The sequence below is a fragment of the Melanotaenia boesemani genome, chromosome 20, assembly GCF_017639745.1.
Source record: "Melanotaenia boesemani isolate fMelBoe1 chromosome 20, fMelBoe1.pri, whole genome shotgun sequence".
Lineage (NCBI taxonomy): Eukaryota > Metazoa > Chordata > Actinopteri > Atheriniformes > Melanotaeniidae > Melanotaenia > Melanotaenia boesemani.
The window spans coordinates 4,280,237-4,307,022 of record NC_055701.1 but is presented as its reverse complement, the minus strand read 5'-3'; the positions used below and the strand labels follow the sequence as shown (position 1 = coordinate 4,307,022).

General features: G+C 38.1%; 2 protein-coding genes across 8 annotated transcripts; one reads left to right on the top strand and one right to left on the bottom strand.

Annotated features, from left to right (window-relative positions):
- Positions 1-348: 348 nt before the first annotated feature.
- LOC121630644 (matrilin-3-like) lies at positions 349-14,640 on the bottom strand. 7 transcript variants are annotated; one of them, XM_041971038.1, is made up of 12 exons: positions 14,320-14,640; positions 13,993-14,151; positions 12,013-12,759; positions 9,980-10,099; positions 8,889-9,008; positions 6,515-6,634; positions 5,080-5,199; positions 4,857-4,976; positions 4,616-4,735; positions 4,192-4,311; positions 1,456-1,557; positions 349-1,359 (listed from the first exon to the last, which is right to left on the bottom strand). In XM_041971038.1, the coding sequence occupies exons 1-12, from the start codon at positions 14,624-14,626 to the stop codon at positions 1,307-1,309; spliced, it is 2,208 nt and encodes a 735-aa protein (XP_041826972.1). In that variant the 5' UTR covers positions 14,627-14,640; the 3' UTR covers positions 349-1,306. The 7 variants fall into 7 exon arrangements, with proteins under 7 accessions (XP_041826972.1, XP_041826976.1, XP_041826973.1 ...); XM_041971042.1 differs by having other exon boundaries at positions 12,142-12,759; XM_041971039.1 differs by having other exon boundaries at positions 12,013-12,717.
- Positions 14,641-16,425: 1,785 nt separating this feature from the next.
- LOC121631225 (G-protein coupled receptor family C group 6 member A-like) lies at positions 16,426-23,557 on the top strand. Its single transcript, XM_041971986.1, has 6 exons — positions 16,426-16,528; positions 16,601-16,913; positions 17,037-17,822; positions 19,079-19,282; positions 19,500-19,617; positions 21,256-23,557. Exons 1-6 carry the CDS (start codon positions 16,452-16,454, stop codon positions 22,188-22,190), a joined length of 2,433 nt encoding a protein of 810 aa, XP_041827920.1. The 5' UTR covers positions 16,426-16,451; the 3' UTR covers positions 22,191-23,557.
- The last annotated feature ends 3,229 nt before the right edge of the window (positions 23,558-26,786 follow it).

The window sequence follows — 26,786 nt, the reverse complement described above, 5'->3', positions numbered from 1 at the left end:
TTCAATTGATTTCTTTTTCTATTTTTTAATGGCTACAGTTTAAAGGAAAAGCTTGCAGTACTTTTATTTAACTATAATAACTATAATGTTTAAATAAACTTTTCAAATATTAAAAAACCACCCAATGTAAGGGATGAACCAGTTGTTACTGTAACTACATAGACTAACTAGCTTCTCATAAGCCTAAAAAAGCAACAGTATGTTTATCCATAAATAAGTAAAGAATTCACTTGAAAGTTGTTCTTCATAGATACTCTTTCTTCTGCAGTTAAGAGCATACACTATTATGTGCACTATTTTTTCAGAGTTGGTGTGGTAAGAATGCAAGAACAACACATCAGATGTATATAACCCATGGTTTAATATATTTATTTTCAGTGTGCAGATATAGTCCATTCAGAAACTAATATCAAAGCACCTAAATATGTCATGCATATACAACAGAGAACAAGATACAGTACATGTGTGTAGACCGGTTGTGTGAATAATTAAACTGAGGTCCCAATACATTGTAGTAAAAACAGTAAATAATGGTCAGGACTGCTGCTGGAAAAACTGCACAGTGGTGTATTTCAGTCACACCTGAACTCCCTGAACTCTTTTCCCTCCCTGCTAAAAATCTGTACCTGTTTGTGGCAAACAAATCAGTAAGTACCTATCAGGGTTGTGTACTGATTTTTTTTTAATTTATTTTAAGTATCAAAGACAAAGATTAGAGTAATTTGGCATGATGTAAGAAGACTGTTGCATTAGGGTTTAGTTTGTTCTTTTCTATGATTTTGTAATCTTACAAAAACAACTCCTGTTGCATAAGAGCTTACTGTAGCTGCTGTGTTCCTGCTTTGGATGGAGATTTTCTGTTGAATCTGCATAGTTCAAGTTCAAGAAATGCACCAAAATCAGTGAATCACCCACAAAAGAAAGAAGAACATTTATCATAACATTCATCATTAAATTAAAATAAACAATTTTAATATATTTGCTGCTTAATTTTGCTATCATTTACTTTTACTAATACTTTAAGGAAATAGTTTTGATAGTTTTCTTTAATTATAAAGGCAGATGTAAATATTTACACTTGTTATAATTTATTTGCAGAGAAGTGACAATGGACTATATTCTGAATGCGGCTTTATTCTAAAAACAACACAGCTACCACCAACATGTTGCATACAATATTATCACCATGTACATTTTCTTTTAAACATTAAGAGGGTTTGAGAATTACAGACTGTGGCTTTCTCTGGTTGAGAACACGAGATGTACTAAAAGTCCTGAAATCTGTGTCCTGATGGCATCATTGTTCTTAATGTTGGAATTCATCTTCAATCATCTTCACTCTGTCTGAAATTTCATCAAGTGATAAAACAGTCAAGGAAATAAAACAATAATTTAATGTTATTATAAGTGCTAGACAAGATTATTGTATGAGCCTTGGTGTCAGGTAAAGGATATGTTTCCTGCTCAGCCCTTGGATGGCTGACTGGACTTTTTTCTGGAATACAATCTGAGCTTCACACATGCAGGGATCTTGAGTTATTTCACTCCTTAATTCCTCTGAAAAAAAAGAATAAAAAGAAAATAAAAGAGAAAAGTCAGACTGGTGTGTGAGCTTGTCTTTATCAGATAAAAAAAAGTTAGTTGTTATGTCCAATTAATATGGCCACAGATTGGGTTTATATGCTGGCTGACATTAGATGCAATCATGATGCAATTTGTAAGGAAGATCAGCAAGTATACACTAGTTTCATATATAAACCAGATCATCAACACTCAACAGTAAGAGGGGTAATAAGAGAAGCTATTATGAATTTACTCCAGATCTCTACATAAATGCACAACCACATTAAAAAAAAGAAACAATCACAACAAACATGTAAATCAAACCAGAATATTTTTTTTGGTTTGCTTTAGCTCCTGATTAGATCCAGTACATCACTTCTTACACCAGCACAGTACATTTCTCTGGTCTATAAACTGTGCTGGACCAGTAGAGGTATGGTTGCCGCTGGACATATTGGCCTTGGTTGCAGTCAGAAGCAGACTTTCCCACTACTGAGAAATGCAAAGAAAATATCATACAATTACCATTAAAACTGAAGTTACACATTACAATTTAAATTGACAGACATGTAAAACACCTGTATATTTTTATTGTAAACTTGGATGTGCTCTGTGGAGGCTGGCTCCTCTCTGTGTCCGATAGTGCTGGTTGCTATCATTTAGAATCATATTGTTATAGGTACTATTGGACCAATGACAGAGCTTAAACAGGTCAGGGTTCTTTTCAAGGAGCTAAATGTTCATTTCAGCTCTGGGTCTTTTACAGTTACACTAAATTCAAACATATGAAGTCGATAAAGCAAATTAAGCTACTTCAGAGTGTGTCTTGTGTTAATCCTTGTTAGTGTTGGAGCTCCACTGCTGGTGAGACTCACACAAAGCACTCCAATCGAACGTTTTAACACAAAATCTGTTAATGTTACCAATTTCTGCAGGGATTCAGGTGTTTTTAATTGTGCCTTGCAGCATAACCACTTTAAAACAATCACATTTTATTACTCTGGTTTCACTGCTCTGTTGTCTCAAGTTGAGTTATGTCTCCTCCAATGTGATTTCCAGAGACTTGGACACAGGATGCATCTGTCAAGCTGTCAGAGGAAATCCCTGGTATTACTGATGAAGAGAAGGTGAAGAGGAGCAGCAGCTAAGCGGGTGAACATTCATGAAACTCAGGGAAAGACGTCAGTTTGGAGAGTTTAGGCCTGTCTGGTAACTACCTCCAGGTCTACTACAACCTGTTTGGGAGAGTGCAAGATTTCCTCCAACTGGACGTACAGATTCATCATCACAGAGTACTGCACCCATGTTCAACTTGCTTCAACTTCAGTGCAGAGGACATGGATGCCATGACTCACTCACTCGGTGCTAAACCCCGTTTATTCCAAAGAAAATAGGCAATGGACGCAGTTCCCACTGCATTTCCACTGGTGTGACGCTTATGAATCAATTACACCAAGAACAGAGCCAGTTGCATGGATGCAAACTCTAAAGATGTACAGAACTTTTGCTGATTTTCTCAGTGAAGCGCCCCTAACGACATCTAATCCAGCATCTTCCCTACCTTTACTCTGAGCTCACTCCAGCCAGTAAAATCAGTTTGATGTTGACTTTTGTCTTATCTCTTGCTCTGTCCCTTTCTTTCTCTTTCTCTTTTTCTTTCTTTCTTTCTTTCTTTCTTTCTTTCTTTCTTTCTTTCTTTCTTTCTTTCTTTCTTTCTTTCCTCTCTTACTCCAATAATGTCCTCTTAAGTTTCTTTGACGAATCAGCCACGGTGCGTGTTCAAAACGAGAAGTGCATCAATATCCAGTCCTAGCGTGTGACACGGTACATAAAGCGAAACTTAACTGTAATTAATTTCGCATCATACTGGAAGCGAAGGTTGCGAAGTTTTACAGCCTCGGGACGCTACTGGCCAACGACAACTTCAGGAATGTACATAGAGAATATCACTGTGCCATCAAAACAAGTAAGAAACACATAAGGTCAGTAAGTTGCATAGTGCCACTTTAAAAGCAATTGCATTCTTGGCCTAACTTGCAGGGAATATCAGCTTAGTGTCTGGTGTTCACAGCTTAAGTACTACTTTCTTAATAATAGTTTGAAATTAGGCTGTTAGCCAACTGTAGGGGTAGATAATCTGTGTGATGCATCTTCTATAATTAACAATTTCAACACTGCATCTTAATTTCTCTTGTACAAATTAGAAAAACAATCTTTTATTTGGGAAAGCTTCTCAAATGCCAGCTGGGAAGGATATTTACAGTAAGGAACCCTGACAAACTGCAGAATCCAGGGCTGACTGTAGGTCTTTGAAGGCTGGGGAAGAAGAAGTCATACAATACAGACAACCGAGGTTGTGAGCATAGTCCTGTTGCAACAAGGTTCATAACCTTACATGAACATGTTTCCTGGTTTCCATTTATCCCACTAGAAACATGCAGTTGTAAGAATCATTATTGCTGATACAAATATCAGTCCCTGTGCACATGCATCTGAACTTGGAAGAAGACACTGTCTCAGCTCAGTTAAAAACACTTTACACCAGTATTCATGGGGTTCCTGCCAAACCACCGCATACATTGTAAAAGTATGAAGCATGTGAGATAACACAAAAGGAAGCTTTCTTACGTGAGCATGTTTTCTTGTCCACGTTCAGCACATATCCCACTTGGCACTTGCAGATGTATGAGGCACCGTTGTTGACACATATGTGCTGGCAGTCATGTCCCTGAACACATGGATCTGAGCCTGAAAGGAAAAGCTCATACATCAGCGTCTTATGACATGAATGCTCATTGTTTTTTCAGAGCTCCTTTAGTCTCAGATGCCTTTGAAAGCGGTGAATCCCAGAATTACGAGGCCTTCAGCATGCCCAGTCTCTCATATCTCCTTCACAGTGACCTGGTGTTCTTACAGCTCAAATCCGTTTAAAATATGCAAATAAATCACAAAACATGTTCACAAAAGACAAACGGATAGTACTCATCCAGCTATCCTGGTGTTTGTGGTGTGAACAGAGACATAGTGAAAAAAAGAGAGTCAAAATCCTTACGTGAGCATGTTTTCTTGTCTGCATTCAACACATATCCCACTCGACACTTGCAGACATACGAGTCATTACTTTTGAAACAAATGTGCTGACAGTCATGCCCCTGGGCACATATATCCAATCCTGAAAAGAAACACTTCCAAAGCTGATGACAAAATGCAAACAGCTCCAGTTTTATCATTCTTTAGTTCAGAAGAATTTATGCGGAGATACTGAAGAAGAGAGGAATGGTTCAGCTTCTTACGTGAGCACGTTTTCTGGTCTGCATTCAACACATATCCTGTTTGACATTTGCATATGTACGAATCATCAGTGCTGACACAAATATGTTGGCAGTCATGTCCTTGTGCACAAGTATCTGAACCTGTAAAGAAAGACTTTCACATCTACCTGACTCAGTTTACAACATTGAGCCAACAAGCAACAAGCAAACCTACTGTCAGACTTGTCTGAAAGAAAGTTCTTACGTGAGCATGTTTTCTTGTCTGGATTCAACACATATCCCTCTTGACATTTGCAGGTGTATGAGTCATCACTCTTTACACAAATTTGTTGGCAATTATGTCCATAACCACATGGTTCAGAACCTGAAAAGAAACCACACATGATGATATCTCATGTCATCAGTTAGTCTCCCTGTAAGAGCCGTTGTTTCTGTTACAGCTGGTATGACAATTAGGCTTACCAGGTTTGTCTAGTGTAGTGTTATTTAAGCAAACTATAATCACGCAGACCAGTGGTCCAGTGTCTTTATGCACCCATGCTGAAACCATGCTTGGCTTAATGCTATCATTTGCTAGATTCTCGCCATAAATCATGCATTCTGGCTGAATCTTGTCCTTCGATAAAACCAAAGTTATGGTAATTGCCAACATAAAAGAGTAATAACGTAATAGGGATTAATTGTCTGCACTCTCAGACATGTTTCATTAATAAAAATCAAGGTTACCAGGATAGACACGAGCTACTCCACCACTGTAGCTCCACTAGCTCTCTGACCTCACTAATCTCACTATGGACAAAAATTGATTGGATGCACAAGGTGTAGCCTACTGAGTGGCTTTTTTATGTTTGACTAAGAATATAAGTTAAAATGTTTTTCACTTTGGGGCTCTGTTACAAGCTGGCAATCAACACACCACAATCAACTGTTCTACTTGACATTCATATATGGGTTGCGTCTACATATACAGTATGTATCCCATGTTGCTGCACATTTAAAATATATTTATAATGAACATTACATCACTGAGCCTCACCAGCTCTCTCTGTTAAATTAATAAGCCAACACAAACATTACAGGATATTTTAAACTACTTTCATCAAACGTTGCTTTTGCATCATTCTGTCAGGGACACACTAGTACAGGCACATTAGGAGCAACAATGACTGTGGTAAACCACAGAGATCATTAAACTTTTAGGTCTTTGTTAGCATATTCTCTGTTCTGCATTAAGCACAAATTCCTCTTGACATTTACAGATGTAAGCACCATAAATACTGGCATAAATATGCTGATGTTACGTATCTGAACCTGAGATACTCACATTATTAAGTCATTCTGCTATGAAACTTTAAATACTTTGTGATTAAAAGATACTCCATACCTTTAAGTGCATGAGCCTAGATATCCAAATGTAGGTATGTAAATAATAAAGCATAAATTTAAAGGTATGGTTCTTATGTGAGAATATATCTTTGGTCTGCATCCCATACATATCCCTCTTAGGTCTTCCAAAATTAAGAATCACCACATGTGGCACAAACATGCCCCTGCATGCACTGATCTCAACCTGAAAAGCGGCACTTCAGCACCAAACACTTACAGCTGCTTCAGATTAACACAGTTACAAACTTTATGTCTTTCCCTTCCTTTAACCAAAAATGTAGTGGTAGTCTTACTTGAGCATGTTTTCTGGTCTGCATTTAACATATATCCCGCTTGGCACTTGCAGATATATGAATCACCATTGTTTACACAAATTTGTTGGCAGTCATGTCCCTGAGCACACGGATCAGAACCTGAAAAGAGATGGACCAGTATGTATCAGGCACCTCAATAATACCACAATACCAGCTTGCCAGATGGATCATTAACATTTTTTTCTGTTAATCTGAATGTTGTTGTGTGTTGCAACTTAGTGTCAACAGAATTAAACTTAGAGAAGAAATTGAGCTACTTTTTAAAAAGAAGTTTTAATAAAACTGCTCCTAATTGGTATTAAAAACTTTAAGGGTATGTTCACATTTTAAATAACCCTAAAGTCGCTGAGACCTGATGGTTCTTAAGCCTAAAATAATTATTTTTATAACAGGATTAGTCTATAGAAATCAACTAAAGCCCCAAAAGGAACATATATTTGTGCTAAAAGTATCACCTTTAGTCACTGGTGCTTAGTGAGAGTCTTCAGGTGGGTCTAGCCATGATTAGAATTTAACATTGAAATTTTATCCTAGTTTCCATTTTATGCATCTAAGCAGATATTTGTGGTTTAATCCAGCTATTAAAACTAAAAATTGGTAAACAAAACTGATTTGAAGGAGCAGCAGTAGGTTCCTATATTCATATATTACCCTTTTTAATCAGCTTTAACTGGAGTTTGATGAACTCGGTCTCTTTTTGTAGTTTTGTTTTATTTTCTAATTTTTTTTCTGCCATCGGTATAATTAAATTATCATTTGAATTAAGTTATTTTGTCTTTGAACCCCCCCAAAATTAGAAATTCCATTTCAAAGACTTCAGAGTTGCCCTCTGAGTTTTGTCAGTTTCAGACAGTAACAAATGTGGAAATGGTGGAGGAGATCATGATAATATTCAAATGGACTAAATTACACATGTAAAGGACACAGAAGACAGACAAAATGCTCCGTGTCCGTCTTTTTGCATTTTGAATCCGGCCTATCACCACAGTACTCATGGTGAAAGCTTCAGCACTGTTGTCAGTGTTCTTGTGATTTGTTCCAATAAATATAAAACAGAAAACACTGAACATCCCATGCTGACTTGCTTGTTTCTGGTGCCTCTGCTGCTTCTCTTGGACAGCATGCTAGCAGATGCGGGGGTGAACGTACCTCTGCATACTGCTTCTCAACAGCTTCCCACTGCCACATGGGCTCCGAATATGGAAGAGCTGGAAGTGAAGCAGCTTCTTGGTATTGATTTTCCAATTGTTGTTTCAGTTCTTGCTCTTTTAGCTTTTGTGGCGATTCTTGTACTCGTGGAGGTGATTTTTCTTTTGTGCTCTTCCATTTATTATGAAATATGCTGCTATTGGTTAGAGTTGGGCCTTCCTGGCTTAATTTAACTTTCAGTCAATCAGCATTCAACCAACGTGTAGCATCAGCTCAGTGTTGATGGTGTGCTAGAACAAGATGTGAGGTAAAATGTCTTCAAGAACCAAGAAAAGAACTCCAGTTTCCTTTTATTTAGCTCAACTTTGCTTGCTAGTTTAATCTATTAATCACATAGCAAACATACTACTAAATGCTTTTACTGAGGGGACAAAAGAGCCTAACTTACATTGAGTGGGAACTATAGCACCTTCTGCTGGAACACAAGGTAAACTACTTCTAATAGTCTGAAGCTGGGTGTAAATTGTTTGTGTTCTTGTGCACAAACTAAGACTACAGCTATTTATACTACTTCTGCTGCACCAAAGCTTCCATGCATAATCATGTTATTGGCATAAACTGTACAGCTTGGTCTTTCTTCCTTCAGTGTTTCTTTCTGTTTCTTTATTCAAATGTAGATCAATCTGCATGCATCTATAGTCAACACTCAGTGCATATGGAATTTAGCGGACTGGTGCAGATGACAGAATATAGTTCACAGTAACTTTGCAACATGAGCAGACGCGGGAACAATTAGTCATTTTTGTATTTGAACAGGTGTCTGAAGTTCCCTCAACACATTCTCAATTCTCAAAGCTCCAGCTCTACTAATGTATATGATAAAGTGCAAATTACACCATAATCTCTTGCCTGAGAAAAGCTGAGATCATTCGTGGATCTACAAACATAAAATGGCAATGTTTATGCACCAGTGGCACCAGTCATGATTAAAGCTGCTACATCCATGTCATGGTATATAGCTAATGATACATTAAAGAAGTTTGTAATTTTTATAATTTAAGCTCCCTTTGTCACCATTCTTGGCACACAAAGCTCTTAACTTTTAAACTTGCCCTACTGCCTTGATGTGTTTATGAAACCAAGTAAAACTGCTTTTCACAACGGCTGAAAAATCGTATTTACTGAGAAAAATTAACGTTCTTACGTGAACATGTTTTCTGATCTGCATTCAACACGTATCCCTTTCGACATTTGCAGATGTACGAGTCACCACTGTTAATACAAATGTGCTGACAGTCGTGCCCCTGGGCACAAGCATCTGAACCTGAAAGAAAGAATCCCACATGAGACTGAAACAGTTCTCAGTCTGGTGATAACAGTGTAGAGTTTTTGCTTTTAAGTTTTTGTGCTGCTCATCAGTCCAGACTCCTGCTTACATAATTTGTGTTTTGTTTTGTTTTGTTTTGTGAATAGTTTTAGCCCAACTATTTAGGGCAAGCCGAACATTTCCAACAAGAGATGGAATGCAGTGTCTGCAGCACAATGTGCTAACTTTGTTTTGCATTTTGTCTAAGATCTTATGAAATATTCTTTGTGTTACATTTCAAACATAAGTAAATAATTCAGGATTAACCCTTGAGGCACCTTTGAGGACCAAACGTGTACTTTCTGCTTATTTTGTGTTTTGATTATCTTTATTCTTTTATCTTTATTATTATTATCTGCTTTAGTTTAAAGACTAATTGTATTACATTTAACCAGGTTTTTCTTCTATTATTATGTTTAAAATTGCATGATCCCCTTTATTGAATTTTGTAAAGAATAGAAAACAAACATAATGCCAGCAGGACCTATTTGGTCCCATTAACTCCAATTCTGAACACATATTTTTCATATACTATAATCCTCATAAATCATAATGCATGTTCTATGTATATCTAATTAAAAAATCTTGATTTCTTATGACAAAAAGGGCATAAAAACTGAAAGATTAAAAAGTTTAACCATATATATATATATATATTGGTTAGGTCTGAAGTTTTTGAAAATATCAGATGTGGAAAAAGTGAAAAGAAAACATATATATTATATTTTTTTTATAACATTTTTATGAGAGGTACTATTTTGGTACTTAGGGTAAAAGGTGGAAGTTTTTTTTAAAGGTGCATCAAGGGTTAAGTCTTCAGGATGATAAACTAAAATATATGTTTTTCAGGGGGTAGCTTTTAGAAAGACTTTTAAGTCTGCGGACTTTTTAAAGACAAACAGTCCATACATAGCGACAAAGATTCTTACGTGAGCATGTTTTCTTGTCCAGGTTCAAGAGGTAGCCCGGCCGACACTTGCAGTTGTATGAGTTGTCGCTATTGACACAAATGTGCTGGCAATTGTGTCCCTGAGCACATGCATCCAGACCTGAAGAGAAAAACTTAAATTGTCTGATTGGCTTAGGTTTATTATTGTCAGTCATTCTGTGTTGTACCTCTGTGTTAGTGAGTTTGTGAGTCATTAATAATCACATGCAGGTTACTGATCGATCTCTGTGATTCAGCTACAGTATAGTGATGTTATATTGAATTTATATGTTTTCAATTAATTATGAAAGAAGTGGTACACTGGCTTTTGGATTTAAGTTTCTTGATCATCATGATTTTCATCTTGATGTGAAGAAAAATTCAAGGCAGTGCAAACCAGTAATACACACAATTCATGTATCATAATCTACTGAAGACTACACCCTTCGCGTCTTCAGTAGGGCTGTCACAGCTGCTGTCAAACAGAAACTGGTCTCAGTGAAACACAGAGTTAGGCTGAATTCACTTTAGAGATTCAACCTCACATTTTAAAGCAAGCTTTTCCCCCAAATATGCAACACCCATGCAGCATGTTATTTAACTAGTACGTGAAGCCTTAAAGTTGCAAGTTTGGGTGATACCACAACTTGTGGTGTGAAACATAATTTTGATATGCCACTAGTAAACTGCTAAGAGTCACAGGGAAACAAAAATAAACAACCATTGTACACTGAAATAGTTCTATGTGAGAGACTTATTATTAGCCAGATAAGCTGCATCTCATTCTATTAAATGATTTTGTACATAATGGAGCTTGGCTGTCTGAATATGACTGTTTCACATTATTATTGTTATGCAGCAGTTCAAAGGTAAGAAGGCTGTGTGGAATCTGCCTTTTCTGGTCTTTTTTCCTCCTGGATCTGGGGTCAGCTAGCTTTACAATCCAAAGAGCCATTTTCCCCTCAGCACAGCTAAATAAAACTAAATTTAGAGCTGCAAATGTTATGAGCAGGAAATTTGTTATCATTTTTGAAGAACCACATTTTTATTTCCATTATTAGGTTTTAAAATAAAGAAAAACATAAAACTTTTGCAAAAAGAGGAAAGACAGAATTTCTTTTTTGGGATGTAGATATTTGACTAGACTACTAGATGGCTGCAGGTATGGCTGGATATAGTTTTAGTTGTAGCAAAACCGCAACAACTACTGATGTAATCATTAGTGGAGGCAAAATACACTTAACTCTTAAATCCACCATCTTCAATCAGGCTTGCATGTTGTAAATTTGGTCCAGAAACAAATCCCGCTGCGACTTTTTGAGGAAATTGTATGTTTTTGGATATAAAAACTGCTTTCATTTTAAAACCATCATGCTTGTAATGTCCAAGTTCTGATATCACCCAAATGCATCCCAGCACTCAGCCGATGGGTTAGATTAAGAATTCTGTTGCCTATGTACAACACTCAATATCAACACATAAAGGACAAAATATAATGCAGCAACTTGTCATTTTTCTCCCTGAAACCCACGTGTTCTTCTTTTTTGTTTGTTTTTTTTATTATTGTTGTAATTTCAGCCAATTTGATGGACAAAATGTTTTAATACAAATGACTATGTTGTAAAATTAGCACAAGCTAATTAAATGTTTGCCTGGCTTTATATGTTACTGTTAATGTCTATCAGAGGTTGCAGAAGCCTAAACTGGAGACCAGCTTAGCACACCTCCTAACTGAGCAGGGCGCATGGCATGCAGCATGAAATGCAGTGCAGCCTCCCGGTGAGCTACAGGCAGCATCATGTTAAGGTTCAAAACATCTTAAAGTACGTTGTTTTTGAGTCAACATGTGATCTTAATGCCATCTTCATTAACACCACTTTGCATGAACTCCTCTGAGGGACATCCAATCAGAGCAAGTGGTGGTGAATCAGTGGTTACCAAAGAAGAAGATTGGTGACTTTAAAATGAAGTTTCCTTCTATGGTGCTGCCCATATGATCACAGGTGAATTTATATAAGGATGGATCTGACATACCGTTGTTTCCTTTATCGTCACGATCAATATTTATCCCATTATCGTCTTTCCTGTCATTTAGGTCTAGTCCGTTATCATCAATTTTGGTATCTACTGGAATATCTCCACTCCCATTATCATCATCCTTACCACACAAGGTTTCCCTAAATTTGGACGTGAGCTTCTCTATGACACCATAGGTCTCCACATAGAAGACATGGTCATCATGTGGGTGGCTGGCCATGAGTCGTAGGGACGCCATATCAGCTCTGTCTACTCCCACTGCGTAGATCTCGATCCCAGATGCTCGTGCAGCTGCTGACACTTCTTCCACCTTGTCCTGAGGCCTCCCATCCGTCACGATAATGGCCACCTTAGCGATGTTCATGGACCCGGTTCGGGCCCCGGCCTCCTTGGTAAAAGCTTTCTCCATGGCCGTCCTGATGGCCATGCCTGTCATGGTACCTGAAGCCAAGGGCTCGACACGGGCCAGCGCCTGTTTCAGGGAGGACTTGTCAGAATAGGTGTTGAGCAGAAACTCAATCTGAACTGTGCTGGCATAATTAACAAGGCCAACACGAGTAGAATCAGAGGCGATGGCCAAGCTGTCCACCATGTCCTGCAGGAACTCTTTGGCCTTTTCGAACTCAGCAGGGCGCACGCTGCGGGAGCTGTCTATGATGAAGACCAGGTCTATTGGTCGGTTTCTGCAGTTGGATCTTGTAGCTGTGTAGAAAAGCAAATGATGCTTTTCTGTTGTTGTTTGTACTGAAAATGCAAAATTCTGTTACTGTCACACTGTGGGACTATTTAGATTACTGGGGTCTATTTGGGACACCAGAAGCTGTGATGGTAATAAATAATACTACAATTAAGCTACAATTAAGAAAAAAAGTTCATTGCTTAATGTTTATGAGGGCAAAGAAGAGGAGACCATGTAGAAGTAACGCTCCACTCAAAATATATTATGTGGTGGGACATAGTGGTGGGATTTACTTCACAAATTTATGGAGTCTGGCTTTTTTTTCTTAGATTTTTCCTAAACTTCACTAGTTGCTTTTACCTGGAATTAGTTTAATTTTGTAGAGTGTTGATAAAACTCACAGGGCAAATGGCTTCTAATCTGGTAAAGAAGTTTTAGTGCTAATTGCATTTGTATCAATGACCAGTAATTAAACATAAATCAAATAAAAAAAAATAAATTAAAATAAATATTACATGTATTTTTGATTCCTTTTGACCTTAATGTTTATTACTATGTAGAAGTTTTTGGTATAATAATGAAGCACAGTTCCACTGATCTATCAAAATTTGGAGGAGATTGTGATTTTCTTTCTCTCTTTATAGAAATAAAAAAGATTTTATACTTCATAAAAAAAGCTTGTTGTTTCATTCTCTTTAATAACACATTCAGTAGGCTGAAAGAGTTGTGGGTTATATCGACACTCAGTGGTCATTTTATTGGCCCAGCATATCTTTACATCAGCTTTAATACATTCTGCAGCATGTACAGGAATTATAGTTCTCTAAAACCTTTGTGAGATAAAATCTAATGTAAATCAGCTCAGACGTACTTTTCAAACACCGTCAACATGTTTGTTATTTAGGTCCAAAACACTGAGATACACACCAGGTGTGGTATTTTTATGGATTCATAGCTTTCAGAGGCCTGTGAGTATAACCTTTCTAGTGGTATCAAAATGGTTTGAACATTTTTCAACAACAATCTATTTCAAAATATCTGAAGGATGTCATTGATGCTCAGAATAAACCACAGGTGAGTTAGGAAAATTTAACTTCACGAGCTTTTAAGAAATGGTATTTGGATCAGTTTTATTAGAATAGAATGAAATTATTTGACTCCCAACTACATAGATTGAGTGTAATCATCGCAGAATAAGTAGGCTAATCACCTTAATTATAAGACGCTGGTTTACATGAAAGAAAAAGTGATCCTCATCATTGTTTTGGATGTGATGTGTTTTGGATTCAGCTGCCTACCTGCGCTGGTTCTGATGGACGCAGGGGAACCACTGGAGGTTCGAGCAGGCTGCCAGAACCCAGATGGAGGAGCTTCTTGCTGTGAGAGTTGCGGGCTTCTCTGTGGCGCATGGCGATGAGATGGCTGGTAGCGAAGAAACTTGGAGTCAGCGCCATCGCCTTTAAAAAGAAGAAGGATGGGAGCATCAGAACAGAAGTTGCAGATGCAGAAAGCAGCAGCGTTACAGCGGAAAATGTCTGTTAGGCTTCATCTGAACGCATTAAACCCTTCCTCAGTTTGTTCAGCTGGTGGATGCTGGCATGCAACACTGCTTCTACCAAACCAACCTTCACTCTCACGTCTCCTTCCCGCGTGCGTCAGGTCGGCGCCCGCTCTCGCGCCCCGCTGCAGCTCTAAGCTGTAATCATCCTGCAGGACCTCCGTACTTTGCACTTCTAAAGAAGTCTGCTCAATAGATCCAATGTCGTCGGAGGGGTCGTAGACCTGAGGAAGGACCCGCGGGGATATCCGTGATGTGAGGGGACCAGCCGAGAGGCCCTGCCACCGCTGTGCGCGTGACTGCGGTGAAGTTCCCAGAGAGCCCGCTGCCAGGATGCCGATGAAGAGGACCAGTTCCCATAGTACGGAAGACATGTCATTGGCTCAGTAAGGTCCTCCTCTGGGTGTCCACAGCTGCTACTGAGTGCTGTTTGTTTATATAGGCTGATCTAGGCCACGACCACAGCCCACGAGGCGTGGGGAGCCAGAGGTCCTGTCCATTTAGCCCCGAGTCATTTTCCAGAACCTAAAAGTTTTTTTTCCTGTGAAGTTATTTTATATATTAGCAGGTTTAAAACAAACCACTGCAGTTTGCATACAATTTAAGAACCAGATGGACACAAGAAAGTAAACATTAAGCTACTTTATTCTAATAACCCAACAATCCCTGAGGAATTCCAAAGGGATTAATAAAGTATTTCTGATTCTGAATATTACTTTTTAAGTATTTTATTCAGTTTATTCAAACAGTTTATTCAAAACGTGCCCCACTTCTTGGATTTCAATTCCAGGAAACAAAATGAGCTCCAAATTAGTGAGAAATCGAGAGAAAATGCAGCTTACATGGTTATGCATCAATGAAAAGTCTTATTAAACATATAAATATTTACAATAGAGTCAGGAGACATATGCAGCTTCTGTGATTCTTTGCTTCTTTTCAGGTGCAATCAATCATGGTTTCAATCATGTGTGTGTGTGTGTGTGTGTGTGTGTGTGTGTGTGTGTGTGTGTGTGTGTGTGTGTGTGTGTCTAAGAAGGTGTGAATCTTCATTGTGTGTGGCTGTGGAGGGTTGGTTGCATGTGTGCGAATACTGAAGTGGGTGGAGGGTGTTGAATACAGCTCCGTGGAAGAAGCTGTGCCCATGTCCTTCCCCACATCAGACCCTACATCCTTGTCAGACCACCGATTTTCAGTCCAGTCCTTTTCTCCCTGTTCCCCTTCCTCAAGAACGACTTCTTGACAGTCATCCTTCCATGTTAGCTATCAGAATGTGTCACTTTATTGTACCTTATAATGAACTCAGGCTTCAGTACAAATGTTTTTCAAGACTTTGCTCATTTTCTAAGAAGTAAATACAGAGAAATGTTCGCTGTTGCTCCCTGCGGTCACAGATTCCGATGGGTCACAGATTTTGGTGGAGCACCTAACTTTGTAATTGTGTTTCCTGAACTTGTAAAACTGTTTCACGTCAATATAATGTTGCTTTCTCGTTGGTAAAAGTGTTTTGGCAATGTATTCAGAACTCTTAAAAAATGTTTTGCAGTTAGCATCAAGGATTGTAAAAGTGTTTCATGCTTTTTACAGCAGTTTTTTTCTGAAATGTAAAGACATTTAGTTCCTGTTAAAAGTGTTTTGGCATTGTAATATTTCTAAAAATTATGTTTGGCATGACACGTCCCGTAAATGACAAATGGCTCAATAATTCTGCACAGTGCTGTAAATCTGACAGCCTTTAAATGTAGCACACTGCCTTCTGATGGACGTTAGTGGAAGCTGCACCACAGACTTGAACAGCAGCTGGATACAGGAAGTGTTTTGTACAAACTGGTTTATCAGGTGAATAAGGCTGATCATGAAATGTGATAGTGAGTAATTTCTGACTATAACACAATTCTTCTCTATGAGCCATTCAAATCACCTTGCTGTTTGCACGCACAGCTGCCATTTTTGAGGATGTCAGGAGCGTGTCATACAATGCAAATGTTCCCCTGTCTCTTTCAAAAGGGGAAACCTATATAAAGTGCTGTTTTCTAGTCCAGAAACCAGTTCATAGTTTTAGAGAGGTGTAAAGCCTGCAACCATCTACTTCAATTGCATGTGTGCACAATGTTCCTGCTGAAGTTTCTAGTCGGCATCGTTGGAGTGTTTTACTCTTGTTCAGAGGATGATTATCTTCATGTACGCTCTCCTGGAGACATCATGATTGGGGGGCTTTTCCCCATTCACTTGAAAACCGTAAGAAATGCCACCAATCCCAAAGAAGTCTCCTGTACTGAGTAAGTAGTGCCTCAGTAAAGAAAACCCACATGTTTCAGTACAAAATTCACGTCTTTTGTCAATTTTTACAGGCCTGATTTACAAATGTTCCTGCGCACTCAAGTGATGATATATGCCATCCAGGAAATAAACCAGAACACACCCAGAGTGCTGCCCAACATCACCCTGGGATATGACATCTACGATACTTGTGCAGATGTCAGCCTTGCCATCAGAGCCACTCTGGAGATGCTGAAGAGCCATTCAGATCCTCAGAACTGTCCTCTACCTTCAAACATCCTTTTACCCTTACCTGAACCCCAAACAAAAGTTGTGATTGGTGAAAGATACTCTGAAGTGTCTACAGCTGTTGCACGGCTTACTACTCTATCATCACTTACCCAGGTTAGTCTTTGCATCTTATCACAGCAAGAAATCTAGATAGAGTTTGTTTTATTTTTTGTTTTTTCAAACATGTCGTTTTAGATTGAAATGCATTTTAACATGCCTGGTTCCTGTTTCCTACAGATTAGTTATTCATCCACCAGTGAATTGCTCAGCAAGAAGTTCAAGTTCCCCACTTTTTTGCGAACAGTTCCAAGTGATGCTTTTCAAACAGAAGGCATCTCTGAGCTTGTGAATGAGTTTAACTGGAAAACAGTGGCTATTGTGGGAAGTGATGATGAGTATGGGAAGTATGGCAGTGATCGCCTTGAAGAAACTTTTAATAAAAGGAACGTCTGTGTTGAATTTGTGGAGATCCTGCCTGGTGACTTCACCCAAAATGATTCACGTAGCCAACTAAAACTGGCAAATCTGATAGAGACTTTGAATAACTCCGTAGCTGAAGCCATTATCATGTTCACCAAGGACACTAATGTTAAAATCATCATGGAAGCAGCTATTAAATACAACCTCAACAGAACCTGGATTGCGAGCGACACATGGTCCACCTCCCCAAGAATCTATACGATGCCTGGCATTGAGCTTGCAGGGCCAGTTTTTGGGTTCATCTTTAAGAGGAACGAGGTGCCTGGTTTTAAAGAATATGTCAGGTCAATGTTCAACGGAACTACAAACAGCACCATCGAGCGTCTCAAGAATCTCAATCTTTGCTCAAACCAGTCGACGCAGGATGTAGGAATAAATTGCTCCGAAAAGTGTTTAGACCCAGACTGCTTGGCCTCCTACGTCGACCAGGATGAATCTTATAGCGTCTACTTGGCTGTTCAGGTTGTTGCAGAGGGTCTGAAAACCTTGCTAAAATGTAATGCCCTACGATGTGAACGTGACACCAATTTTACAACCTTTGAGGTACAGTAAAGACAGCCTGCTGATTTAAACTCTGCTGCTACCTTTAATGACTGAATGCTTGTTAGACACTTTCTTTAGTTTGTTTGATGAAACAGCATGTTAGCTTCAAGAGTTGTAAGAAACAATGAACAAACATTGCTGTGAAAACCTAACACGACTTTCAGAAGAGTGTTTCTATGCCTTTTTGCATAGCTGCAATCTGTGGGGAGGTGGAGTTGGATCATCCAACTCCACCCATGTGAAGCTGTATTCCCAATACGCTCAATGTGTCCATTATTTCCATGACGGGGGGGTGGGGGGGGGGGCATTACTAACAAACAAACAAAGAGTTACCAGATAGTCAAATTAATAAAGATGCCGAAGGGAAGCATGAAATTCTACATGACAAATATGAACCACTTGGAATAAGAGGTGGCACCACATACACTGCTTTGAAATCCCATTTCAAAAACTGTTGAATTTGATTAATGGCATTATTGTGAATTGAAACATTGTTAGCATGATGCTATGCTTTATGAAAAAAAAGAGGAGAGAAATTTCACATTTTTCTTCTGAGAATAAATTCGCTGAAGTCCTTGGATGTCACTAGACACCAGGAATATGAAAATAAACCTAATTAGTGTGGAGCAATTCCTTATATATTTTGGGTATGTTTTAGGCAAATCTTCAGAAATTAAGACCACGGCTTGTTAGCTTTGATTGAAAATCTGTTGTCTGGCCATTAAAGAAAACAAACAAAAAAAAACCTGCAGATGGTTTATTACAGCATGATAGACTGGAATTGTTGTAGTGCAAAATGCAACCACTAGGGGCAGGATTTAATAATCAGATTGTACAACAGGGTTTTGAGCAAACGTTTTTACCATAAAGTGATGAAATAGGTCTCAGAAACTGTATGCATAAAAAATTATACACATGGCATTGAAGAATTAAGTTTTATAGAACATCTTACTTCCCATATGAGGTATCAGTTAACTTTGCATCATGTGCACTGATTCGTCCATATATGTCTGTGTGATTGAGTTACATATTGCAACAGCCTTCCTCTTTGAAACTACATAAAAAAGTTAATATTACATACAACATAACTCACAAATCCCCATTTTTGAGACAAAAACTTTTTCGTTTGTGTCATTCAGGATCCTCGGACAGGTCCTGGACAGGTCGCCAGTCCATCACAGGGCCAAAACCTTTTTAAAAATATTAGAAAGGTTATTCAGTGGTAAAACATCTTCTGTTTATATTTATCTCTGCAGCTCCTGAAGGAAATACAGAAAGTCAACATTACTTTGAACAACACACATTTATATTTTACTGATGGAGACCCTAGTTTGGGATATGATATTTTGCAATGGAAAAACTCTACAAACGGCACACAGATAGAAACCATTGGGGGATACTGGCCAAACCAAACTATCACACTACCAGAGGATCTCAGGCAGAGGATGAATGATATAAAGGTAAGATAAAACTAAATAATCTCTCTCTCTCCCTCTCTCTCTCTCTCTCTCTCTCTTTCTCTCTCTAGATAGATAGATAGATAGATAGATAGATAGATAGATAGATAGATAGATAGATAGATAGATAGATAGATAGATAGATAGATAGATAGATAGATAGATAGATAATGAAATAATTTATGAAACTCTTACATTGATTCTGTTTCTTTATTTGAAGGTGACGCCTTATTATTGCTCGAAAACCTGCGAACCAGGATACATGTTGAAACTCCAACGGAAAAAATGCTGCTTTGATTGCGTTCCATGTGCGGAAGGAGAGTTTTCCGAGGGAAATGGTCAGTGTTTTATTATTCAGCAGTAATGTACTCTGACAACGGCACCTTTTTTTCTGTAAGGCATTTATTAGTTGAGCTGAAAACTGAAAACAAGCTAAATCTAAATGTTTTAGTTGTTTTGTTCCCGGGCTCTCATCTACTTACAGATTTGTGTGTATTTTTTATGTAAAAATTTGGCACTTTGATACACCGTCAGTGAAGTACCTGGTTTATAGGAAGTTGTGGGTCTTTTAAATTTCAGACCCTTTAATCCAGGCGACCTGACTGGGATCGATCAGCTCCTGGTCTGTATCCCAGTGGCATTAACCCACTGCTTGTCCTGTCCAAGGACGGAGCTAGAAGGGTGGCCAGGGTGGCAACAACTCCAGATTCTGTATACTTTGAGATTCATTTCCAAATATTTATGTAAAAACACCATTCTCAGATAAATATTTTATAGAACACTGAGAACGTTTACATGAACATTTACATTCAAAATCATATATTTGGGAGTACAGTGGTCCCTCGCTAAACTCTATCACAGCCTCACAGTTTCGCTGATATTTTTTAGTGCAGTTTTGCATGCTTTTCTTTTTTTACAGTGCGTTTTATTCTGTAATACTGGACTTATTTTTCTACGAAGGTTTGAACTTTGAGGGTGTTTAAACAAGAGAGAAAAATGTGAAAATGTTAATGCCTGTCTGAGAAAAGTTTATAAAGTGTGTAGTGAGGGGTTTTACAGCCTTAGAATATCTATAATAATTGTAAAAAATAAAGCTGACTACTTCGTGGATTTTGCCTATGGAGGGTTATTTTTAGAATGTAACTCCTGCGATTAACGAGGGACCACTGTAATCAGAATACTGTAATAATCTGATGACACATCTAGATGTACTTCTGAAATACAATACTGGAAAGATTGTTGTCTACAGTTACCAGTCCATTATCAGAATTATTTAGGAGTACACACACTTCATGTTATTTTAAAAATATTCTGTTTGTTGAACATGGCGGAGCCTGTGGTCTTAGCGTTAGCTGCTAACACACAGGACATGAAGTTAATCCAATCATGAATGAAAATTTGAATTTGGTATCTATATCATCGTAATATATTTATATTGATTTTAATGTATTGGATTGTTTCTTTTTTTATTTAATTTATATGCATTTTTTTTCCTCTTCTTTATATGGATGTCTTAGATGCCACTGCTGTTTCCAACTATAAATGTTTACTGGTTGATTTTTCTCTCGTGTTAACGTTTTATAAAAAGCACTGAGGAAATGAAAAAAATGACTGGTTTAGACGTTGTAGCAAAAGAATGGAAAGATAATTTGATAATATTAAGTAAATTAAGTTGTTTAAGTTGTTGTTTAAGTAAATTAAACAACAAAAAGAAGTTGTAGGATTTACATGCTAAAATAACTTTTTTTATGTATATAGAAATAAATATGTCACAGAAGTGGTAGTTTTAACTCAATATTCTTTATTCCTCTATATTTTCTTTATTCTTTTAAATATTTTATTTGCTTTTCCATTATTCCAAACAACAGCAAAGACAGCATGTGGGTTGATTTGCATCATTTCATCAGGATGTGTGAATATTTGATCATTCCTTCTCTCATGAGGTTAAAGTTGGATTTCTTTGCTGACCTCTGCAGGTGATCCATGTGAACAGTGTCAGGACATGGAGCATTCCCCGGATGGAAACAGGTCTAAGTGTTTGCCAGACACTGAGGAATTCCTCAAATGGACAGATCCCATCGCCATAATTCTGAACTGCTTGGCAGGCATTGCAATCATTGCTACCCTTATATTTACTGTTCTCTTCACAATCAACCGCAGAACCCCCATCGTGAAGGCAGTAGGAGGTTATTTGTGTTTCCTGGAGCTCTTTTCCCTGCTTTTCAGCTTCTGCCTTACATTTACCTTCATGGGAAAACCCACTGGTAAATCCTCCTGTGCTGGCATCCCTCTCTTTGGAGCAGCATTCTCTCTTTGCGTCTCCTGCATTCTGGCCAACTTGCTTCAGATCTTGGTGGGCTTTAACTTTGACCTGAAGGCTGGTTCCTGGATTAAGAAGCTCAATCAACCAGTAGCTGTTGTGATCATCATGTCTGGGATCCAGTTGGCTCTAACAGTGTCGTGGCTGATATTAAAACCACCGACTTCTGGACATGAGAGAGACACAGACCAAGACATTGTCCTGTACCTGTGTAAGACAGAGTCCGATGCGTTTTTTATTGCGATGATAGCCTACAATGCTTTCCTGGGCATCATCTGTTTCCTGTTTGCATTCAAAGGGACACAGTTGCCAGATTTGTACAAAAATGCATCATTAATCAGTGTCAGTATGGTGCTGTTCTTGATCATATGGATGGTCTTTCTCCCAATTTTTATCACTTTGAAGGGGAAGTACAAAGCTGCTACAAGCAGTGCAGCCATTCTCATTTCTGGCGCCAGCATCCTCTGCTGTCACTTGGCCCCCAAGTGTTACATCATGTTGTTTAGAAAAGAGCTTAATAATGAGAGGGCCATAACTGAATACATCAGGAAGCATTATGAGCAGAAGGGAGTGTCTGTGGTGCAGTCATGATTTTAAGGGTTAGGTCAATAACTATTTGGAAAGTGATGTCCTCCGTCATTTTCAACCTCATGTAATAATAAGTAAAAGTTGCATGGACACACACACACACACACACACACATACACACACAGACATATGGCTGATGATACAAATGAATATTTTATCACACAATTTGGCTCCAATTGCTCACTCAATTTAAGTTCTTAAGAAAACTAGAAAATATATAATTATTATAACCCTTTAAATGCAGATTTAAGGACGTGTTACAGCTTTATATAAAAGTCTTCTCCAAAAACTGCTTTAAAATATATATTATATGAAACCTTTGATGTATTTGATGCATTAAAAAAAAATCCCCAGCCCCCCAACATGTACTATTTTATGTTATTTGTGTTTTTACTTTCATAAAAACCATAAACGGAAAGATTTGATTAATGAAGTGGGAAAAAGTTTTTATAGCAGTTTTCGGCAGAGGAAGATTTTGTCCTCTAATGACCTGAAAGGTTAGTAAACACAGTATGTTCCCAGTGTCCTAGTGACCTTACAGAAAAATATTTCAGAGTTCTTCAAGAAAAACACAAAAACATCATCCCATATGGGGTCAAACAACCAAAATATTGGCCAAAAATTAAAGGAAAAATGACTAAAATGGACAAAAAAAGTCCCTGATTGCAGTGGTAGGAACCTTGGTGTCCCTGCTCCAACACACCTGATAGAAATTAATGAGTCTGTGCAGAACTTGATTGGCTGTCGGATTCATTTGTTTTGATTCAGGTGCGTTAGAGCAGGGACACATGGAAAACGTGCTGGAACGTGGCTCTCAAGAAGCAGGGTTCCCCACCAGTGGATTAAAGAGGTGGCTCAGATTTTATTTATGTACTTCTGAACAGGGTCATACCTGTAGCAGACGACGGCAGCTCTAGAGAATCAGGGAGGATGCCTGCAACTCAGATCAGGAATAACAGAGAACCATTTTTCTTTTTAATCAAAAGCAGGGATGTCCACTTCTGAGGAGCCCCAGTTCTGCAGGTTTTAGATGTGTCCCTGCTCCAACACATCTGACTCACATGGGTCATTGTGCATAGCTTGACAATAAGCTGTTGTTTTGTGTGTAAATCGTGATTACAGTTGTATGTTAAATTAGGTTTTATTTTCCTTTCTACATTTTTTATCCTAGACTAAACCTTTTAAATGCCTTTTTGTCAGATGCAGTTGACAGAAGAGAATATATAGTTGGTGTGTTTTTGGATTTGCAGAAGACTGTGAAAGAAATTTAGCTGCATATGGTAATCACTCATATATACTCATAATAATCACATGTATATTCAGTTTTCTTTATTCATTTATTATTGTTAATCCATTCACTTTTACATTTTCATATTGTGTGTTCTCATTCTACAGAATACTGAAGTTACAGTTTTCATTGTGTGTGTGTGTGTGAGGTCAGACTGACCACTTTCTTCCCAGAGCTCTGATATGGCAGAGTTGAGACTGGTTTTCACACCTGCTAGATAGCAATAGTTGTTTGGGATATCAGCTTGTTGTGGTATGTGGGCTTTGTCTGAAAACTAGAAGAAAGTGGCGCCACTCAGTCTTCTATTCCTCATTTATTATTCTGCTGTTTGACCTTCAGCTGGGGATTAGCTAAATAAAACAAGTTTCTCTCTGATGAATCATCAGAGTCTCTCCCGATTTCATGCGAGTCGGGACGACCACTCTCTTACTTGCAAGTAATTCTTTATTCAATACATCTCCTGTAATAAAACTTATATACTTTACTCATTCCAGACTCTTGGTAATTTTTCTACAATAACGCGTTTGATACAGTCGATCATAATTTACTTCTTGATAAATGACATGGGTATGGAATCAGAGGAGTTGCATGTGAATGGTTACAGAGGTATTTAGCAAAACGATATCAATTTGTACATGCAAATGAAACGGATTCCGAGTTATACAGGTATCATGTGGGGTGCCACAGGGCTCTGTACTAGGCCCTTTATTGTTTATACTGTTTATTAATGATTGGTGTCGTGTTTCCTGTTGTTGAAGTGCATTTTATTGACTGATTATACAACTTTCTTTTGCAACTTAAAACAGCTTCTGGTTACAGTGGAAAATGGGTTTGAGTTCCTTTGCCCAGGAACTTGAATGGCTGTCAACAAACTATCTATTCACTTTGGAAAAACAAAATGTATAAAACGTACATCAGATAGTTACAAAGAAATGACAGTAAATAATCATGAAATTGACATAGTTACAGATTCAGTTACAAATTCAGGATTAACCCTTGAGGCATCTTTGAGGACCAAACGTGTAACTTCTGCTTATTTTGTGTTTTGATTCTCATCATCTGCTTTAGTTTAAAGGCTAATTGTATTACATTTAACCAGATTTTTCTTCTATTATTATGTTTAAAATTGCATGATCCCCTTTATTGAATTATCATCTTCAATCAGGCTTGCATGTTGTAAATTTGGTTCAGAAACAAATGCCGCTGTGACTTTTTGAGGAAATTGTATGTTTTTGGATATAAAAACTGCTTTCATTATAAAACCATCATGCTTGTAATGTCCAAGTTTTGATACCACCCAAATGCATCCCAGCACTCAGCCGATGGGTCTATCAAAATTTGGAGGAGATTGTGATTTTCTTTCTCTCTTTATAGAAATAAAAAAGATTTTATACTTCATAAAAAAGCTTATTGTTTCATTCTCTTTAATAACACATTCAGTAGGCTGAAAGAGTTGTGGGTTATAGCGACACTCAGTGGTCATTTTATTGCCCCAGTATATCTTTACATCAGCTTTAATACATTCTGCAGCATGTACAGGAATTATAGTTCTCTAAAACCTTTGTGAGATAAAATCTAATGTAAATCAGCTCAGACGTACTTTTCAAACACCGTCAACATGTTTGTTATTTAGGTCCAAAACACTGAGATACACACCAGGTGTGGTATTTTTATGGATTCATAGCTTTCAGAGGCCTGTGAGTATAACCTTTCTAGTGGTATCAAAATGGTTTGAACATTTTTCAACAACAATCTATTTCAAAATATCTGAAGGATGTCATTGATGCTCAGAATAAACCACAGGTGAGTTAGGAAAATTTAACTTCACAAGCTTTTAAGAAATGGTATTTGGATCAGTTTTATTAGAATAGAATGAAATTCTTTGACTCCCAACTACATAGATTGAGTGTAATCATCGCAGAATAAGTAGGCTAATCACCTTAATTATAAGACGCTGGTTTACATGAAAGAAAAAGTGATCCTCATCATTGTTTTGGATGTGATGTGTTTTGGATTCAGCTGCCTACCTGCGCTGGTTCTGATGGACGCAGGGGAACCACTGGAGGTTCGAGCAGGCTGCCAGAACCCAGATGGAGGAGCTTCTTGCTGTGAGAGTTGCGGGCTTCTCTGTGGCGCATGGCGATGAGATGGCTGGTAGCGAAGAAACTTGGAGTCAGCGCCATCACCTTTAAAAAGAAGAAGGATGGGAGCATCAGAACAGAAGTTGCATGAAATGCAGAAAGCAGCAGCGTTACAGCGGAAAATGTCTGTTAGGCTTCATCTGAACGCATTAAACCCTTCCTCAGTTTGTTCAGCAACACTGCTTCTACCAAACCAACCTTCACTCTCACGTCTCCTTCCCGCGTGCGTCAGAGCAAGTGGTGGTGAATCAGTGGTTACCAAAGAAGAAGATTGGTGACTTTAAAATGAAGTTTCCTTCTATGGTGCTGCCCATATGATCACAGGTGAATTTATGAAAGGATGGATCTGACATACCGTTGTTTCCTTTATCGTCACGATCAATATTTATCCCATTACCGTCTTTCCTGTCATTTAGGTGTAGTCCGTTATCATCAATTTTGGTATCTACTGGAATATCTCCACTCCCATTATCATCATCCTTACCACACAAGGTTTCCCTAAATTTGGACGTGAGCTTCTCTATGACACCATAGGTCTCCACATAGAAGACATGGTCATCATGTGGGTGGCTGGCCATGAGTCGTAGGGACGCCATATCAGCTCTGTCTACTCCCACTGCGTAGATCTCGATCCCAGATGCTCGTGCAGCTGCTGATTAATTTCATAAATTTATGGAGTCTGGCTTTTTTTTTTTTTTTTCTTAAATTTTTCCTAAAACCTCACTGTTGCTCCCTGCGGTCACAGATTCCTATGGGTCCCAGATTTTCGTGAAGCACCTATCTTTGTAATAGTGTTTCCTGAACTTGTAAAGGTGTTTCACGTCAATATAATGTTGCTTTCTCGTTGGTAAAAGTGTTTGGCAATGTATTCAGAACTCTGTAAAAATGTTTTGCAGTTGAAAGTTTGCATCAAGGATTGTAAAAGTGTTTCATGCTTTTCACAGCTGTTTTTTTCTGAAATGTAAAGACGGTTAGTCCCTGATAAAAGTGTTTTGGCATTGTACTTTTGTTTTGTAAATGTAAACATGGTTTTTTATTTCTAAAAAGATATGTTTGGCACGTCCCATAAATGACAAATGGCTCAATAATTCTGCACAGTGCTGTAAATCTGACAGCCTTTAAATGTAGCACACTGCCGTCTGATGGACGTTAGTGGAAGCTGCACCACAG

Bases quoted from the DNA above. Each gene is read 5' to 3' on its own strand.
- LOC121630644 (XM_041971038.1), bottom strand. From the start codon at position 14,626: ATGTCTTCCGTACTATGGGAACTGGTCCTCTTCATCGGCATCCTGGCA. The intron at 12,760-13,992 runs GTAGGCAGCTGA...TTGCATTTTCAG, and splicing joins GTCCATCAGAACCAGCGCAG to TACAAACAACAACAGAAAAG. The intron at 4,977-5,079 runs GTAAGAACTTTC...CTTTCTTTACAG, and splicing joins AGACAAGAAAACATGCTCAC to GTTCAGATACTTGTGCACAA.
- LOC121631225 (XM_041971986.1), top strand. From the start codon at position 16,452: ATGATTGGGGGGCTTTTCCCCATTCACTTGAAAACCGTAAGAAATGCC. The intron at 16,914-17,036 runs GTTAGTCTTTGC...TGTTTCCTACAG, and splicing joins CTCTATCATCACTTACCCAG to ATTAGTTATTCATCCACCAG. The intron at 17,823-19,078 runs GTACAGTAAAGA...TTATCTCTGCAG, and splicing joins CCAATTTTACAACCTTTGAG to CTCCTGAAGGAAATACAGAA.